This window comes from Chrysemys picta, chromosome 7, assembly GCF_011386835.1.
Source record: "Chrysemys picta bellii isolate R12L10 chromosome 7, ASM1138683v2, whole genome shotgun sequence".
Classification (NCBI taxonomy): domain Eukaryota; kingdom Metazoa; phylum Chordata; order Testudines; family Emydidae; genus Chrysemys; species Chrysemys picta.
This window is the reverse complement of record NC_088797.1, coordinates 79,144,370-79,158,740: the sequence shown is the minus strand read 5'-3', so window position 1 is coordinate 79,158,740 and position 14,371 is coordinate 79,144,370. Positions and strand designations below refer to the sequence as shown.

General features: G+C 39.7%; 1 protein-coding gene across 12 annotated transcripts in view; it reads left to right on the top strand.

Moving 5' to 3' along the window:
* Positions 1-14,371, top strand: part of FAM13C (family with sequence similarity 13 member C) — a 261,546-nt gene that overhangs the window by 225,950 nt on the left and 21,225 nt on the right. For 11 of the 12 annotated variants that reach the window (XR_010589230.1, XM_008163198.4, XM_008163202.4 and 8 more), the window contains 3 exons: positions 888-1,026; positions 4,731-4,812; positions 6,643-6,854. Coding sequence is in view for 11 of the 12 variants with exons in the window: in XM_008163198.4 (XP_008161420.2) it covers positions 888-1,026; positions 4,731-4,812; positions 6,643-6,854 (433 nt within the window). In the remaining variant the exon portion in view is untranslated. Of the gene's footprint in view, positions 1-887; positions 1,027-4,730; positions 4,813-6,642; positions 6,855-8,309; positions 14,370-14,371 lie in introns of those variants that run through there. The other variant, XM_042854735.2, reaches the window with a different exon arrangement.

Here is a 14,371-nt window from a genome sequence, read left to right as displayed (position 1 = left end):
TTGACAAAATTCTGTTTAAAATAAAAAAAATAATTAATTTTGTTTTGAATTTTTCTTTCATTATATTATAAATTACAATGCAATATAAAATAAGAAAAAAGTCAAAATTGGAATGAAACATTTTAATTTTATTGAAATTAAATATTTCAATTTACTCTCAACTTTTTTTCTGAATTTTTGTTCTATAGGAAATTTTTTTTAAATTGTTTTCATTTTGATTTGGAACAAAAATAAATTTTGTAATGTTAGAATTTCCTGTGGACTGGAATTGTGACCAGCTCTGATTTTCAGTACTACATTTTTACCGGTTGGTGCCAGTAATTAATTCTAATCTACAGAAATCGTTATAGGCTGCCCTCTGGTCTGATTCAGAAAATAGATATCTTCCTGAAATTGGCCCTAAATGCACTTCATATAAAAGAAGTGCCATTTTCTGTTCCCCTTATTCACATTGCATCATACCTTACTCCGCAAATAATGTAATTGAAGTCAGTGGGACTACTCATGGAGTAGGTGCTATTATTAAGTGTGAACAAAGGTATCAAAATCTGGCCTGTTAGGGTGGGATTTTCAAAATGATTTTCAAAAGTTAGGCCAATGTGGAGACCTTTTCAGAATCCCACACTTAATAATCAAAGTAAAGTAGGAAAGGTGTGGGGGCTGCCCACTAAACACTATGCCACCTTCAAAGAAAAAACAGATCTTTCACATATTTACTTCATAAAGCCTAACCTTGTGTCTACCTATAGGAGAAACATCCGGAGTTCTAACACAATTTACATATGATTTAGACTAGAGATGGTTCTATGTGGCTATAGTTCGGATTTCATGGCAGGAGGTCAGAAGTGTTAGTTGCATTAACAGAGATTTTATTTCTACTTTTGCAGGCCCAGAAGTTCTTCCAGGTGTAATTGTGAGGACTGCAAAGAACCGCAGACAGTAATGCAACTTACCAAACATCTTCAAAGTCTCAAGAGAAAAATCAGGAAGTTTGAAGAAAAGTTTGAACAAGAAAAAAAATATCGGGTAAGAAAATAATCTGAGAAATAAGATAGGGTGATTGCTACATGTATTACGGATATTGTCCTTAAAGGTGTAGGATTGCTTCTTGCAAAATAATAGAAAAAAATTGATATCTGAGTGATTATAGGCCATAATTGTGAAGCTCTGTTTTGAGTTACCTTCATTGGGGAATATCCATCAATCAAGATGGGTGATCGTAACATTTAACTACTTTAAAATATCCTGAACATCTTTAAGACAAGGGAATGTTCTGATACTTATAAATAGCTTCTTACTTGCATTGTAGATAAAATTATTTGCTTAGCAACTTTGTTCTGCTATGTACAATATATGGCAGAGAGAGCCCCAAGTATTGACTCTGGCTAAAGCAAAAGCTAAGGAGCCATTAATCTCTAGGGTATAGAATATTGTGTGGTGTGAGTAGAGGTCTGTAAGGTTTCACCCTCTTGTGCAGTTTCCCCATACACAAGTTGTGGCATCCTCCCCATTTGTGTCTCAGTAGCATCCCATCATCTATCAGAACATTCCTCTGGAGTCTGAAAGGGAAAGCAGTTTCCTTGGAGGACATGATGCACCTTTGCTACTACTATGGTATATGAAAGCTACTGCTATAGTATGTAAAAATAATAAGCAACTTCCAAACTTACTTTGTTGGAATCAGACCTCCTTATCTGTTTGAGATTATATTGCTCTCTAATGATTGGTCAATAAAGTGAATATAAGCCCTAAAGTTACTGGCAGCTAATAGAGATTCTCCTTTAGCTCAAATGGTGGAAGTAGCACTCTTTGAAGCGGAAGAACCTTGCTGCATCTGTGAGATTTTGGTGGCAGTCATGGAACATAAAAAACAGATGTATTTGTCTCTTTCCATATTGAGCTTCTTATAGCTAGGTAGAGATAGATATGTAAAATAAACTAAATCATCAGAATATTGTGCAACAGCCTTGACCCCACTTCCAGACCTTGGGATTCATCATCTTCATCATTGGTCATTATTCAGCAACCTCTTTGAGGGCTACACCTCTGGTTAGTTTCTAGAGAGTGGAACAGGATCAACAGACTCCACTCACTCAAATTGGTGATTTCCCTGGAGTTTTGTCTAAAAAGGGGAAGCCGGGGATCTGGGTGGGGTTTACTTCCACATTTTGTATGTCATTGGGCTGGTATAAGTGATAGTCAATGAAAGGTAGTGGGCATGAACAACTGTGATCTATATCTATTCAGAACTATGATTTTTTTAGGCCCTGTATTGCTGCAGTCATTTTAAAAGGTATTTTAAGATCCTTCTGCTGTGTATGTGTGTGTGTTTATAATATATATATGTATAGCTAGATGGCCAATTTTGGGATTTGAATAACACTTGTGCTTACTAGTTGGCAAACCCAAATAAACACAGGGGCAACCCTGGAAGTAATAAAAATGTAAAGGTTTTCATCCATCCCTTTTTTTGTAGATACTTGAATAGGGTTGGGGAAAACCATTGATCTGAGAAGCAGAAGAAAGTGTAAAGTGTAGTACTCTTAATATTACCACAGATAAATTAATAATCCTCTTCTGATCTTCAGGAGAGTAGAGGAAGAAAGCACAGGGCAATTAGACAGATAATATTTCAGTTATATTAATCAACAAAATTAATCCTGAAGGGTATGGTGGTGATCACATCACTGACCTCATAGAGGCTTGGCAGTCCTTCAGGGGGGTGTCCATCTTAGTGACCTCACAAAGACCTGAGATATGTGAGCAGTCCCACTGGATACAGTGAGTGAATCAGTAAACCCCCCTACTAGATACAGAGGGGAGCAGTGAGTGTGTGACCTTAAGACTCGGTCAGGTGGAAGGGGAGTGAATGAATCACTAGTCTCACTGCCACATACAGCAAGGGAAGCAGTTAAGTCACTATATGACTTTTTTTATTACAGGCGTGTGCCAAATGAACTAGGCAGGCAGCAAGGCTCACAGCGTTTCCCCCCTCTACCTCTCCCCCCCCCCACTTAGCCCCCTCCCAAAGCCCTTCTCTCCTATACAATATGTTTAAATTGTTGTGGGTGTTTGGTCTTTTTAAAAAGTTTCTGTTTTGATTCTGTGCAACTGCTACTGTGCAGTAAATGCTGACAGGAATCAAAAGAGGGAGGAGATGAAGGCAGTGAAAGGCTGTAGTCAGGAGCAGTCTTTTGCTTTGACAGTGGAGAAAAGCTTGAATTACATACAGGAGGGAAGAGGAAAGGACTCAAGGAGGAGGAGACATGGCTGGAGTAGAAGAAGAGGAAGATTATCTTGGTAGCAGTGTTTGCACAGATTTAAAACACATTTTACAGGTTTTCCAATTAAATTGGGTGAAAAATTTGAGCTGAAATGCATAAAATATTACTTTTCAAAGATTTTAGGGACCCTGGTCTTAAGGGCTGCAGTAAGGGCTCCAACCGGAAAAGTGTTGAGCATTTGGATTCCCAACCTGCAAATCATACACATGCTAAACTTTAAGCATGTAGGTAATCTCACTGAGGTCAACGAGACTATTCCCTAGGGTGATCAGATGTCCCCATTTTATAGGGACAGTCCCAATATTAGGGACTTTTTCTTATCTAGGCGCCTATTACCCCCCCCCCCCCCCCACACACACACACACACACTCTGTCCCGATTTTTCATACTTGCTATCTGGGCACCCTACCACACACACAGAGAGTTTAGCAGTGCTTAAGTGATTTGTAGGACCAGAGACCGAATGCTCAGCACTTTGCAGTATCAAGCCCCAATACAAGAAGATAATGAACTTGACAGCTTATTAGCATAATCAAGCCAAACATGTCAAGTGGATATAATATAATGCTTAGCAGTGATTTGGGATCTTAAAAAGAAGAACAGGAGTACTTGTGGCACCTTAGAGACTAACAAATTTATTAGAGCATAAGCTTTTGTGGACTGTAGTTAGTCTCTAAGGTGCCACAAGTACTCCTGTTCTTCTTTTTGCGGATACAGACTAACACGGCTGCTACTCTGAAACTTGGGATCTTAACTATTTCTGGCCATATGATGTGTGGCAGAATCACCATCTACATGGACCATGGTAACCTGATATGGCTCATATACAGGCCGTCACTATAAGGTACGTTGCCACAGTTCCTCACACCTGGATAGAATCCCATGCAGCCTCCTTGAGATCTTCCAGGTTCCACTGGGGCATACTTTTTTGACCTAAGGTATCAGGTCACAAACTGATATCAGGCTGTTGTGACCACCCTGTCCTTCTCGTATTGTTAAATGGGAGAAGGTCCTGAATAGATCCTAATAAATAACAATGAGGTCCTGGGAGGGGATCCTTGAATAGAATTGTTGACAACAACCACTCTGTTGGGGGAGGGGGTGTAGAAGGATTAGGTAGATGCCTATACTTTTTTGTATGAGGAAAATAAATATATCTCATAATTCCCTGTGATTCTCATTGACATGGAATCTTTGTTCTGAAATATTTTGTATTTTAAAGAAGCTATTTCTTTATTGGATGAGTATATCAGGAGTATCATCAGAATTCCTGCTACATCAAGCACAAGTTTGATTTTTACAACCATAGGCCTGAATCTGCAAAGACTCACGCACATGCTAAACCTTATGCACTGTGCATTGACTCTCTGTGTAGGATCAGTCCATAGAGAATACAAGAAAAGGAATAGTCCCATCATCAGTTCTTTTCTGTTCTCTTATGTGCAGCCTTCACATGGTGACAAAACTTCCAATCCTGAAGTCCTGAAATGGATGAATGACTTGGCTAAAGGTCGTAAACAGCTCAAAGGTATATAAAAGCATATCGTTTCATTTTATTGCACAGTGGGCAATTTCACAATACTGGAAACTTTGTAAAGCAGTGCTAATGCAGTAGGAGCATTTTAGTATTTGTTTTCTCCTCTTTGCCCCCTATTTCTATTTCACTAAGTCTCCCTAAGGACAAAAAGAAAGATGAAATGGCATGTGCAGCGCCAGTCTCTCCCTGCCATGTTTGGGGAGAGTCAGTTCAACCCTATTCAATAGAGCTGAAAAAGAGAGAACTTATTCGTAACTATCAACATTCTTGAAAACAGAGATGCAATTTTAAATATTAGCCTCAATGTTTGTCTGATGTTTCAGCTTCATTAGCATTAGCATACTGTACATAATTGCCAAGTTAATGGGTTTGTTATACTGATACCATTCACATTGTAGTTGTAAAGGGGGTTTGTTGAATTTACATTACAAAACTCCATTTTAAACCACCTATTATTTGGTCATAAAAATAGCTTCTTGCCTGAAATTAGATTTAATACCAAAGGTCAATTTTTTCCCTTGACAGCCTGTATGTGGCTCCATTGACCAGAGTGGAGAGCAAGATATGCATATCCAAGGGGAAAATGTAGCCACTATTGATTTTTTTAAAATAAAAATAAAACACAAGCTATTTTTAAAGTAATAAAAGAATCATTTTTGGTTTAGATGCATTTTTCACCATTAAGTGAATCATAGTATTACACTTCAATACTGTAGAGTGGGATTTTGATAAGTGCTTAAAGCGTCTAGAAACTCAACTCCCATTGAAAGCCAGTGGGAAATGGGCACCAAACTCCATGAACTCGTTTGAAAATCCCTCTCAAATATCAAGTGATTAGTCTGCATTGTCACAGGATGTTTTTAAAATAACCCTTTTTTTTAACTAAAGAAAAGCAAAATAGCTGTAAAAGGGCCAAACTACATGCGTAACTTTTTGTAAATTGTCACTTTGAATCGATTATATTTCAAAATGATAAAACCCAGTTCACATAAATTTTCATACACCTTAAAGGCCCTGATCCTGCAAACACTTGAGCACATGCTTAACTTTACTACCATGAGAAGTGCAATTGATTTCAGTGGGAGTACTCGCAGTAGTAAAGCTAAATACTTGTGTGAGTGTTTGCAGTATTGGGTGCTTTTACAAAGGAAGTAAGTAGCATTAGTGCTATTTTAGAAGCAGGGAAACTAAGGCAGAAAGAGGTGAAGTGACTTGCCTAAGGTCAACCAGTAGACCAGTGGCAGAATCAGGAATAGAGTCCAAGCTCCGAAGGCTCAGGCCAGTGCCCTGTCCACAGTCCCTCACTTCTTCCCACATCCTCTGGTCTGCACAAGCAGGAACTATGGGTGTCTTTAAGCCACCTTTAGACTCAATCCTAGGCTGGACAGGGTCCAAGCTGGTCCCTGTTGTAACATCATGTCACAATAATATAATGGATACCTTGTCTGATGCTGGACGTCATTCTGGCAGTGGAGATCAGCCAGGCATAATGGCTGCCTGGCCTACGTCCTTGTCCATGGTCACACCTGCAATGTAAGGGGCTTGGATGGGTTGTGGTATGGGGTAGTGGCAGCTCTATCCCACCTGGCAACTTCTGCTGTTTATCCTGCACCTGATTCCTGCCTGTTTGAGTGAATGCTCTCAGATGAGGGGCAGGGGAATTAAAAACTCAAGTTAAGGATTATTAATTTCCCAAATGATTGTGGTATGTTAACAAACTAACACAAGGAACCAGGGTGTTTTTCTTATAGTGTCAGAAGAAACCTTTTGACAAATATTTATTAAAAACTCATTTGCCAAGTAGCTTGCTTTTTTGAACAGAGCTTAAACTCAAAATGTCAGAAGAGCAAAACTGTACCCCTAAAGCACCCAAAAGAATTGTGCAGCACGAGAGCACTGGAATATACAAGGAGACCAGGAAGCAAGAAGCAGCAAGTACTGAAGCAAATCCATCCGTCGAAGAAACCATGGATACTGTAATGAAGCGATTAAAGGAGAAAAGACAACAGCTTAACCTCCCTGAGACTATAAAGGTATGTGTGTTTCTTGCAGAATAATCACAGCTGGGGAAGAAATTAAATATTGTTTTTAGCTGTCAGTACCCTACTCAGTGTATTCTGAACTGCCATGTTGCAATGGTATCCTACAGATCTTGCACCACAGGAGCATAACCCCGACAGCATATTTTTGCACTAACAAAATCACTGACCCTAGTACACTTTTTCTGGAGTGAGGATTCTAGGAAGAGTTACAAAGACAAAGCAGGGCTAGATTTACAAAGAAATGTAGTGTGGTGACGCTCAGCATTGCCATGCCTAACTTTTAGATGCCTAGAAAATTACTGACTGGGATTCACGAAGCCTGAGTTAGGTGCCTAGGCTTCCTATGCAATGAATGGGAGAGAGAGGCACCTCAAAGGGGATTTACATAAACCAGCATGCTAGGCTGCTCCCCACTTAAACTAGAAAATGGGAGATGCCAAGTCTGTGTGATAAACCCCACCCCTCTCACAGAGATAGGCACCTACATTGAGGCTGCAGGGAAGTGCCTCCCTCAGCTTGGGAATTCCCAGCTGAAAACTCTCTCTTGGTGTTAGGCACCTATGCTGTTTTTTCAAGAAGTTGGAGGGAGGAGGAGGAGGAGGAGGATGACCAGGGGTACCATCTCCCTCATAACTCTTAGCCCAGTGGTTAGAGTGCTCACCTGGGATGTGGGAGACCCCCAATCTACCTGAGGGGAGAAGGGATATGAACTGGGATCTGCCACTTTTCTGGTGAGTGCTCTAACCACTGCACTATGGGATATTCTGAAATAAGGCACCCTCAGTCTCTCCTGTTGAAGCAGTCCCACGGTGGATAAATAATTTAAAAAAAATCATTGGAGCAGGGGGACTGGATCCTGGGCTAGTTATGAGGGAGGAAGTCCTTCCCCTCTTCTCTAGGGTTGCTACCTCTGAAGTACAAAAAACTGGGACATCCGGGATGATCCTGAGCCCATAAAACTGTACAGATGGCAGAGTGTTGAGCACCCTTGCAGATTTCCCAGGATAGCTACCTCAAAAAAAATATGATCCTAGGAAAACCTGGACAAGTGGCTACCCTATCCTCCTCCTTCCTCCCTCCCTCTCCCCCCATTTTTGTGTAAGCTTGCCTATAGGGGCCTGGTTTGGTAGGTGAGGTCTGAGCACACTTACTGGATCAAACCCTTCAGGCAAATTAGGCAGAGGAATTTGAATTACTCTGGGGCTTAGCCATCTGGCCGCCTGACATGGAACTGCACTGAGCATGCTCAGAGGCAGAAACAAAGGTTCCTAGGGATCGTCGTCTGCAAAAATGTAGGTGCTGCTGAGCAGTTTTACATGCCTGCGGGGTTTGATGGAAGCTTTGAATCCTAGTGGGCCTGATTCTGGGATTTACATGCCTGAAGTGGCAGTTAGGCAACTAAGTTCTTTTGTGAATCTAGCCTGAAGTGCCCATTCTTTTCAGCAGGGTTTGCAGGTAGCACTGAGTGCACCGTGTTTGGAGGTGAACGTCAATGTCTGTATTAGAAAGGAATTGTAATAGCTTCGCTGTTTCAGATTACAGGTACATGAAAAGCATGTTTTCCAATCTATCAGAGCTGGTGATAGAGCACAAGCAATCATATCTCCAGTCCAGAGAGACTGTGTGACTACTAAGAGCTTGTTTACAAGGTGTGGTAAAGACCACTTCAGGGGGGTGATTTATAGAGTTCTAACATGCTGTGCTCTAACTGTCGCATGTTGACCCTGTTGGTGTGAACAAAGCACCTTTTAGTTCATGCTAGCAGGTTCTATTCAGAGCAGTTAGAGTGCAGCACGTTAGAATGCTCTTCAAATGAGACCCCACTAATATGCTTTGCTGTGCTGTGAAGACAAGCCTGAAGAGGTTCCAGTGTCTGTTCTGTGTCACACCCTGAGGCAGTGTCATTGAAAACCATGGGTTTTGGTGAGATACTGCGGTGTGCAGTTAGTATTTATAGTCTATGGGCTCTGCATCCTGTGGGACCCCTATGAGTTAAATAAAAGGACCATTGCAAAGCTAAAGAATTTTGTGCAACTTTTTAAAAAATGTCTTCTCCATTTTAAAATTCACTCCAATTTGGACACTTGATGAATCTTACTCTGTTGTTAAAACCCAGAAGAAATGCCACACTTATCAGCCCGTGATAAAGTATATACAGTAAAGTATATAATGATGCCACCACTTATCTGTAGGTGGCACATACAAGATATATACAGTTATATAATAATACCACATTTACCATCAGGTAAAGTGTACACACCAAAGGCCACTATTTCTAATTTTCATAGAGTCCAAGGCCAGAATCTGTATGACCTCTGGTATAACACAGGTCATGGAACTTCCCCAAAATAATTCCAAGAACATACTGTTTAGAAGAACATCCAATATTGATTTTAAAATTGTCAGTGATGGAGATTTCACCACAATCCTTGGTAAATTGTTCTAGTGTTAAATATCCTCATTGTCAAAAATATACGCCTTATTTCCTGTCTGAATTTGTCAAGCTTCAGCTTCCAACAATGTTATACCTTTTGTCTGCTAGATTGACGAGCCCATTATTAAATGTTTGTTCCCTGTCTAGACTGTATTAAGTCACCTCTTTAACCTTCTCTTTGTTAAGCTAAATAGATTGAGCTCTTTGAATCTATCACTATAAGGCAGGTTTTCTAATCCTTTAATCATTCTCTCGGCTCTTCTCTGAACTCTCTCCAATTTATCAACCTTCTTCTTGAATAGTGGGCACCAGAACTGGACACAGTATTCCTGCAGCAATTGCAACAGTGCCAATACAGAGGTAAAATAACCTCTCTACTCCTATTTGAGATTTCCTTGTTTATGCATCCCTAGAATGCATCCCACTCATACTGGGAGTTCACATTCAGCTGATTATCCACCATGACCCCCAAATCTTTTTCAGGGTCATTGCTTTCCAGGATAGAGAAGCCTGTTCTGTAAGAAAGGCCTACATTCTTTGTTTCTAGTTGTATACATTTACATTTAGTTGTATTAAAAAGGTATATTGTTTGTTTGCACCAGGTTTACCAAGCCATCCAGATCGCTCTGAATCAGTGACCTGTCCTCTTCAGTATTTACCACTCCCCCAATTTTTGGTTCATCTGAAACTTTATCAGTGATGATTTTATTTTTTTCCAGGTCATTGATAAAAATGTTAAATAATATAGAGCCAAGAACTGATCCCTGTGGGACTCCACTGGAAACACACCTGCTCGATGACTATTCCCTGTTTATAGTTACTTTTTGAGTCCTAATAGTTAGCCAGATTTTACCCCTTTTAATGTGTGTGATGTTAATTTTATATTCTAGTTTTTTAATCAAAATGTAGTGTGTATCAAGTCAAACGCCTTACAGATCTCTAAATACACCGGACCCTCGCTAGAACGCGGGATTTAGGATCCATGCGTGGTACTGCGTTAAAATGAATTGCAATTAAAGTAATTAAATTTGGGATCCTTGGCCACGACCTCATTATATGCGAATTCGTGCTATATAGACACGCATTCTAGCAAGGGTCCGGTGTATATTACATCAACACTATTACTTTTATCAGCCAAACTTGCAATCTCATCAAAAAAAGATATCAAGATAATTTGACAGGATCTAGTCTCCATAAAGCCATGTTGCTTTGCATCAATTGCATTACACTCCTTAAATTCTTTATTTATCAAGTCCTGTGTCAGCCATTTCATTATCTTGCCTAGGATCGATGTCAGGCTGACAGGATGATAATTACCAGGGTCATCCTGTTTACCCTTTTTAAAACTTGGCACATTAGCTTTCTTCCAGTCTCTGGAACTTCTCCAGTGCTCCGGGACTTATTGAAAATCAACATTAATGGTCCAGCGAGTTTCTCAGCCAGCTCTTTAAAAACTCTTGGTATCTGGACCTGCTTATTTAAAAATGTCCCACTTCAGTAGTTTCTATTTAACATCTTCCAGAAATACTAGTGGAATGGAAAGAGTGTTATCCCCATATGATGAGACTATATCATCTATTTTTCCTTCCAAATAAAGAACAGAAATATTTATTGAACACATGTGACTTTTCTGCATTATTATTGATAATTTTACCATTTCCATTGAGTAATGGATCAATATCATTCTCAGGACTCATTTTGTTCCTAATATATTTTTTTAAAAAGATTTCTAATTACCCTTAACTCTGCTGGCCATAGATTTCTCCTTGTGACCCTTTGCTTTCCTTATCAATTTTCTACAATTCCAAACTTCTGATTTATATTAATTCCTATGAATTTCCCCTTTCTTCCATTTGTTATATATTATTTTTTATTTTTATAGATACCTTCACTTCCCCTCTAAACCCAAGTTGTTGTTCTGCTTGCATGTTATAAATGTGATCAAGTCATGAGTACTTGTACCTAAGCTGCTATTCAATTTTAGTTCTGTGATCAGTTCCTCTTTAAAGATAAGGGGCCAAATTCTGCTCCCCGTTATATTTGAATAGCCCCATTGATTTTAAAGGGGCTTTATGTGGGTAACTGAGAGTGGAATCTGACTCAAGGAATTCTTTTTTTAGATTGTCTTTTTGCAAGTAGACTTCTTTATCCAGAGCTGTAAAATATTTGAGCAGAGCCAGATATATCAAAAAATAAGTGACTTACTAGCTCAGCAATTCAAACATGTCTACAATAAGCTGTTTTCTTGCTGTCTCCTGCACTTATTAAACCACTGAGCAAAAAACAAGTTACTCTTTTGTATTATTTGTAGTTCCCCATGACTAGGTCACATGGCCTCTAGTATGTGGCATTGTAGGCTAAAATCAATAGTATAATTAAAATTGGGCTTGAACTAGAAAACTGGATTTTAAACTGTGAACTGGGAAAGTTTGAACCCAAATTCAAATATCATGACTTGTGCTCCGGGAGGCACATCTCAAAGGACAGTGAGCTAATCATTTTGCTCCTACTGCATAACAGTTAGACCTGCACTACATGTGCTTTGAATACAGTACACCCCATCTTTTTCTCCTAACTGCAAAGATGCTCATTTTATATTTGTGAATCCATTTAGGATATTTGTCTGTCATTACACAATTTCTTGTTTTTCTTTCTCGTCTCTCTTACTGAGTGTAACACTCCAGGGTCTTTCTCAAGTCTCAGAGTGCTTTGCAGAATTATAAAATTATATTATTGGAATCACTTCATCTATCACCAGAATGCAGCCACTTCTGGCAAGTCTAAGTAACACCACCAGCAACTGAGAAACAGGAAGACAAGAAGACAATTTGCTTGTTGTTTTAATTGGATGAAACATAGAATTGATCTAATGAGATCATGTTCTATGCTGCAAACCATAGTTATTTTAGACAAAACTGATTGAGGCCAAACATTAAGGGCCAATTTCTGATTCTCTTATTCATTCAGAATAGTATTTTACTCCACAAATGGCCCAATTGAAACCAAATGAGTCCCACTGAAACCAATAGACTACTCCAGAAGTAAGGTACTGCCCAACTTGAGCAAATGTATCAGAATCTGGCCCGTCATGTTTTAATCAATTTGATTTTAGTGATATTGTATTACTAGTAATTATAAAATGGGAATAACTGAGCAATCTGGCTGACTACTAAGTGCAAGGCTAGTTTGCTATATGACCAGAACGGCAAAGGAGAATAGTGGAAAATAGGATGGGCAAAACACTATAGTCAAATCATGGCCCCACCCTGCATTTTATAGGACTATTCTAAGTCAACCCTGCTCTGGAATATCTAGAGCTCTTTAGTTTATGCCACTTCTCAATTTCTGTTGCTCTTAAGAAACTTTCCCTGACAAAAGCCTAAACTTTCCCCTCCTTAGACTTGGACCATTGTTCATTCTCTTCTGAGACTATAAATTAAATTTCTGCCTTCATGTATATGCTTAGTTTAAAGTTTTTCAGAGATGGCGACTCTCTCTCACCTTTACTTTTCTGGGTTATGTAAAGGTTACTCTTTTAGAGCCTTTTCCTGTACAATTCTGAGTCTCCTTAACTCCCAGTGAAGTCAGCATCTCACAGGAACAGGATCCTTCGTTTCTCTTCATTCTGTTTGAATTCCAATCATTGCCTCCTACTTGTTGCCCAGCTTTGCACTGTCTCTCATTTTGCTATGCAGAGGCGTGCCAGAGGCAACATAACGACAACAAAAATTGTGCAAAAATAGGGGCATCAGAACTTGAATTGTGGTGAGGCGAACTGCATGTAAAGTTTCAATGCATTGCCTCAGGATTGCAGAGAGCAATCTTCTTCCCTAGTTTCATATGTAAGCTCCCTAAGTATACTGAACAATGTTGGCCGTGTTTTTTATTTTCTCAAACTTTTCTAGTTATCTGTCCCCTGCTTGTAGCTGTGCTTTTTATTTATTCTTCTCTCTAGCTGCAGAACTATGCATTTGTTTTATCAGCATTGAATCTCATGCTGTTGCATGCAGCCTACTGTTCTAAGACATTGCAGTTTGGGCTTTTTCTTCTCATTTGCTCCCCCTCTGGTTTTAAAAATTGTCAGCAAATTTGATCCTGGTTGAATTTAAACCTTCTTCTAGATTGCTAATGAAAATAGTGAATAATATAGGTCCACATGGTGATATGTGCAGTATCCTTCTTGATATTGGTCCCCGCGTGCAGGACTCAATATTGTTGATCACACCCTCTTTACTATTAATCATCCAGTGTCACAGGCACACTCATTGGCAGACAGACATAATAGTTGTTGGAAGAATTAACTTGTGTTACATGTTAAACTAGTGATGGGGCAGCTTGCAGTTTCATTAGGTGCCTGAATGTCAAATAGTGGCTATTCTAGAAAAAAAAATTAATAGGAATTTTATTAAGTGATCAAATTGTGCAGAGTTTTAAGACCAAGGTTTTCTAAAGTGACAAATGATTTTTGGGTGCCTTAGTGTCTGGGTGGCCAACTGAGATAACTTGGAATCGTCTGTAAATAAATCAAAATCTGCTCCCATTGAAATTAAGGACTAAACTCTACTGGACTTCAGCAGGACCAGGATGGCTCCCTTAGTGGTTGATGATACAGGTCTAAATTCCACGTTTCACTATGCTTTTAAAAAGCTTCACACAAAACACAACTCTGTGTTTTCAGCATATACTTTACTGAGTGGGGAGTCACCCTCTTCAGCAGACATATAGCACATGTGCAGTCGTGGGGAGGAGAGGAAAGGTTCCCATCACACAGTTCCTCCCGTGTAGTGGGTGAATTCTCCCCTCCCCAATGTGGAAAATGTAGGAGGTTTGGCCTCAACTCCCATAGATCTTGGGGATCTGTCAGAAGCCCTGGCAAACTGCACCAGCTTTGTATGCTGCTCCCTACTGTGGGCCCACTTCGTGCTACAGAACAGCACTTTGAGAGACTGTGGCTAGGCCCTGCTCTGGACTCCCCCTAGAACAGCCTGTTGAGAGAGGTTTCATGGGCTGGACGGGGGATGGGTGACTCATATTGAATTAACATTTCTGTGGATTCCCTACTTCTTCCTTGTTC